The 4,911-nt window shown below is 59.8% G+C and overlaps 1 protein-coding gene across 1 annotated transcript; it reads left to right on the top strand.

Moving 5' to 3' along the window:
* The first annotated feature begins 844 nt into the window (after positions 1-844).
* LOC133060394 (intestinal-type alkaline phosphatase-like) lies at positions 845-3,842 on the top strand. Its single transcript, XM_061147875.1, has 11 exons — positions 845-980; positions 1,061-1,177; positions 1,292-1,407; positions 1,599-1,773; positions 1,853-2,025; positions 2,268-2,402; positions 2,492-2,564; positions 2,662-2,796; positions 2,888-3,079; positions 3,300-3,416; positions 3,547-3,842. Exons 1-11 carry the CDS (start codon positions 914-916, stop codon positions 3,840-3,842), a joined length of 1,596 nt encoding a protein of 531 aa, XP_061003858.1. The 5' UTR covers positions 845-913.
* Positions 3,843-4,911: the final 1,069 nt, after the last annotated feature.

Below are 4,911 nucleotides of genomic sequence, written 5' to 3'. Positions count from 1 at the left end.
AGCTGAAGCTCCAACACTTTGCCACCTGATGCGAAGAACTGACTCATTGAAAAAGACCCTGATGCTGGGAAAGATTGAAGGCAGGAGGAGAAGGGGATGACAGAGGATGAGATGGCTGGATGGACATGAGTTTGGGCAAGCTCTGGGAGTCAGTGATGGCCAGCATGCTGCAGTCCATGGGGTGGCAAAGAGTCGGACATGACTGAGCAACTGAACTGATTGATTACACACAAACATCAGTGCTCACCCAGCTCGGCCTTCGGTAATTAAAACAAAGACAAGGCCCCGGCTCTGCTGTCACCTCCAGCCCCGTCATTCTCCATGGCAGAGGGGCCCCATCTAGCCCAGTGCCCACCCTACCAGCCCAGGTCAAGCCTGCTGAGAAGTAGAGTGTCTCTCTGCCTCAGGAAACCAAACCTAGGGCCCCAGGCCCAGGCTCTGTGCTTCCAAGTTCACCTCCCTCAGCACCCAGCATCAACGCTGAGTCTCAGAAAATACAAATGAGAAGGAAGGAGAGATGGTTCTCCCACAGGACTTGGTGAGCAGAGGGCTGGGAGGAGCCTCAGTCAGGACCTTGAAAATGTTCCTCAGGCCTAAGACATCTGCCCCCTAATCCCCACCCCACCCTGAGGAGACAGCTGGGGACCATCCTGTGAGGGAGGGACCTGTATCCTCAGGACTCCTGCTGGCTCAGCCACACCCACCACGTCCCTCTGGCAACAGGGCTCAAAGTCATAGGGCAGGTAAGGGGCAGGGTGTGGCCACCCGGGGCACTGGGAGGGACACTGGGAGACTTTTACAGCAGGGAATTAAGCCCGGGCAGCCAGTGTTGCAGCTTGTAACCTGGTGTCCCAGCCTTGCCCGAGACCCGGCCTCCTGAGGTCCCATCCTGACCCTCCGCCATCACACAGCCATGCAGGGGGCCTGCGTGCTGCTGCTGCTGGGCCTGCGGCTACAGCTCTCCCTCGGCCTCGTCCCAGGTAACCAGGCGGCTCCTGGAACCCCCTACTCACAGGGGGCAGCCCCAGGCTGACCTGACCTCCACTCTCCCCTTGGGTAGTTGAGGAGGAAGACCCCGCCTTCTGGAACCGCCAGGCAGCCCAGGCCCTTGATGTGGCTAAGAAGCTGCAGCCCATCCAGACAGCCGCCAAGAATGTCATCCTCTTCTTGGGGGATGGTGAGTGCGCTAAGCTGGTCCACCCCCTGTCCCCCCACAGTCCTGGAACCCTGGGCTGCTGGCTGACCCAGGCTGGCCCTAGGAACTCAGACCTGACACAGTGTGTACCTTCAGGAATGGGGGTTTCCACGGTGACAGCCGCTCGGATCCTAAAGGGGCAGATGAATGGCAAGCCGGGACCTGAGACACCCCTGGCCATGGACCAGTTCCCATACATGGCTCTGTCCAAGGTAAGGGCCAAGTGACCTCAGGGTGGTCTACACTGGAGGGGTGGGTGTGGGCCTAGGGAGCAGGGTAGGAGGGAAAGCCCCAGGAGGGCTGGGGTCTGAGACAGGGGCCAGGGGCTGTGAGGATGGGCCCAGGGCCTGGGTCAGGAGCTGGGTGTCTACCCCAGCAGAGCTGAAGGCATCTCTGCCCCCAGACATACAACGTGGACAGAGATGTACCAGACAGCGCAGGCACGACTACCGCCTACTTGTGTGGGGTCAAGACCAACATGAGGACCATTGGTGTAAGTGCAGCTGCCCGCTTCGACCAGTGCAACACGACACGTGGGAATGAGGTCACATCTGTGATGAACCGGGCCAAGAAAGCAGGTGGGCTTGGGGGTCAGTTTCTTGGGCAGACACAGGCTCAGAGATCTTGGTGGGCCACAGTGACCTCTGCCACCCTCAGGGAAGTCAGTGGGAGTGGTGACCACCACCAGGGTGCAGGATGCATCACCAGCCGGGGCCTACGCGCACACCGTGAATCGAGACTGGTTCTCCGATGCTGACCTACCTGCAGATGCACAGACGTATGGCTGCCAGGACATCGCCACTCAGCTCATCTACAACATGGACATTGATGTGCGACATGATGGGCACGGAGCGGGGCTGGGCAGAGGGGGTGGTACACACTCTCAACACAGTTCCAGGCAGCTCAGAGTCCTGGGGTCTCGCAGGGTCTCTGTGTTGCTGGGGTTGGAGGTCACCTGTAGGAGTTAACTGGTGGGCAAGAGTTGACTGGGGAGGCAGGGACTGTGTGAGAGGGTGGGTGAGTAAAGGGCCAGCCAGGCCCTGAACCCATCTGCCCTAATCTCTGACCCCAGGTGATCCTGGGTGGAGGCCGAAAGTACATGTTTCCTGAGGGGACCCCAGATCCTGAATACCCACACGATGCCAGTGAGAATGGAGTCCGGAAGGACAAGCGGAATCTGGTGCAGGAGTGGCAGGCCAAGCACCAGGTGATGTGGACTCATGGGTGCAGGGGCTACAGCGGGGCTGGGGCTGGGGTGTCGGACTATGGGCTGAGGCCTGGTTCTGCCCCTCCCAGGGAGCCCAGTATGTGTGGAACCGCACGGCGCTCCTTCAGGCATCCACCGACTTCAGTGTAACACACCTCATGGGTAATGACCCCACCCACCCCCACTATCCTGCCCAGGATGGGTGCCATGGGCCCCCCATCCCTAGCTTGAGGGTCACCATTGGTCCCTTTTCCAATAGGCCTCTTTCAGCCAGGAGAAATGGCCTATGACATCTTCCGAGACCACACCACGGACCCATCCCTGGAGGAGATGATGGAGGCGGCCCTGCGAGTGCTGAGCAGAAACCCTCGGGGCTTCTTCCTCTTCGTGGAGGGTGAGTGGCATCTCCTTGCGGATCAGAGGGGGAAGGGGCGGCACTCAGGGTGGGCCTGGCATCACTCACCTTCCACATGACTTTCTTGCAGGAGGCCGCATTGACCATGGACATCATGCAAACATAGCTTATCGGGCGCTGACTGAGACAATCATGTTTGACAATGCCATCGCCAAGGCTAGCCAGCTCACCAGTGAAGCAGACACACTGACCCTTGTCACCGCCGACCACTCTCATGTCTTCACTTTTGGTGGCTACCCACTTCGTGGGACCTCCATTTTCGGTAATCCCACAGTGGCAGGTCATTGCCCCTAGATAACCTGGCACAAAGTGTTGTGAACCAGTTCCTTTTATCTACCAAGTGGAGTGATAATAGCAACTGCCCTACCTCACTCCAGTAAGGATTAAACCAGTGAACAAACCAGAGGTGCCTGAGCTCAGCACCCAGGAGGCACCTCAAAAGCTGGGGTCAGTGTGATCACAGGTTCTCCTCTACCCTGCAGGGCTGGCCGATGGCAAGGCCAGTGACCACAAGTCCTATACCACCCTCCTCTATGGCAACGGCCCAGGGTTCCGGCTGAACATGGGCTCACGACCTGACGTGAATGAAAAGCAGAGCAGTGAGTGCAGTGGGTGGGCCCTGGGGAGCAAGGGAGCCGGGGCGGTGGGAGGAGGGAAGACCCTACTACGGAACTCCTGGGAGGGGGAGGCTGCCTCCCTGCCCTCCCTGAACCCCCTCTCTCCTCTCAGTGGATCCCGAGTACCAGCAGCAAGCCGCCGTGCCCCTAGGGAGCGAGACCCATGCCGGTGAGGACGTGGCAGTGTTTGCACGAGGCCCGTGGGCACACCTGATGCACGGCGTGCAGGAGCAGACCTTCGTGGCGCATGTCATGGCCTTTGCTGCCTGTGTGGAGCCCTACACCACCGACTGCCACCCTCAGCCCCCCAGCAGTCCCTCGGACACCGCCCATCAGGCTGCCTGCCCATCCTCACTGGCACTGCTGGTTGGGGCCCTGCTGCTGCTGCTGGTGCCCACCCTGCACTGACCCCCACCCACTCGGGCCTCAGGGCCTCCTCCCCACCCCCAACCTTAGTGGGCCCAAACCACCCTGGAAGCTGAAATCCTGACTTTTCTGTGAGAGCCACCGTCCTCAGTGCCCCAGACCTTGGTGGCCTCGGCTATTTTGAGGAGCTGCCCCATATTCAAGGATATTCCAGGCAGGACCTCAGACCACGCAGTCTCTTCTCCCCACCCAATGGCCCTGGCTGAGGACCAGGCTGGCACCAGAGGTGTCCCCCACAGCAGACCAGGACCTACCAGACCCCCACTGGGGGCTTCCGGGAGGTGTGGTTCTGGTTGCCTGACTTCCGGGAGGCGTAGCTCCCAGGGAGCTGTGGCTTCCTGTCCTCCTGGAACCCACCCTGTAGGCACCTCGCCTGCCAAAGAGACGTCTGGGGCCAGGTATGCTGGGTGGCCCTCAACACAAAGTCTTCAGCAGCCCCTCCTAGGAAGCCAGTGGTACTTGTCTCAGGTCCCTCAGCTGCTGTGAGGGTGGCCCCGGTGCCCCTTCCAGGCTGGGGGATCCCAGGAGCAGCGGGGGAGCTGGGGGTGGGGACACAGGCCCCCTCCTCCTGGGAGGGAGGAAGCAGCCCTCAAATAAACTGTTTTAAGTGTGATACAGGAGTGATGTGTGTGGGAAGAAAAGCCCTTAGCAGGTGGGGGCACAGAGTGTGTGTGTGAGGGGGCTGGTGATTCACATTAGGAGGTCAGGGAGGGGCTGATGAGAGGCTGACACTGAGCAAAGACTAAAGGTAGTAGAGTGGGAGCAACGCAGGTGCAGGGGCCCCAAGGGGGTGTCAGCAGAGCCAGGTGAGGCCAGCATCAGGACCAGTTGGGAGGAGCAGGGCAGGTAAAGAAGGTCAAAGCTGAGGGAATGGGAGGATGGGGGAGGAGCTGAAACTTCATCCAGAGTGTGGGAGGGGAATGGAAGGCTGTGAGCATGGACATAACAGGACTGGATGACTCTAGAAAATATCATGCTGGCTACTGAGAAGGGAGTGACAGAGGATGAGATGGTTGGATGGAATCACCAAATCCCGGGACATGAGTTTGAG

Source organism: Dama dama, chromosome 8 (genome assembly GCF_033118175.1).
Source record: "Dama dama isolate Ldn47 chromosome 8, ASM3311817v1, whole genome shotgun sequence".
NCBI classification, from domain to species: domain Eukaryota; kingdom Metazoa; phylum Chordata; class Mammalia; order Artiodactyla; family Cervidae; genus Dama; species Dama dama.
This window is presented reverse-complemented; position numbering and strand designations above follow the sequence as displayed.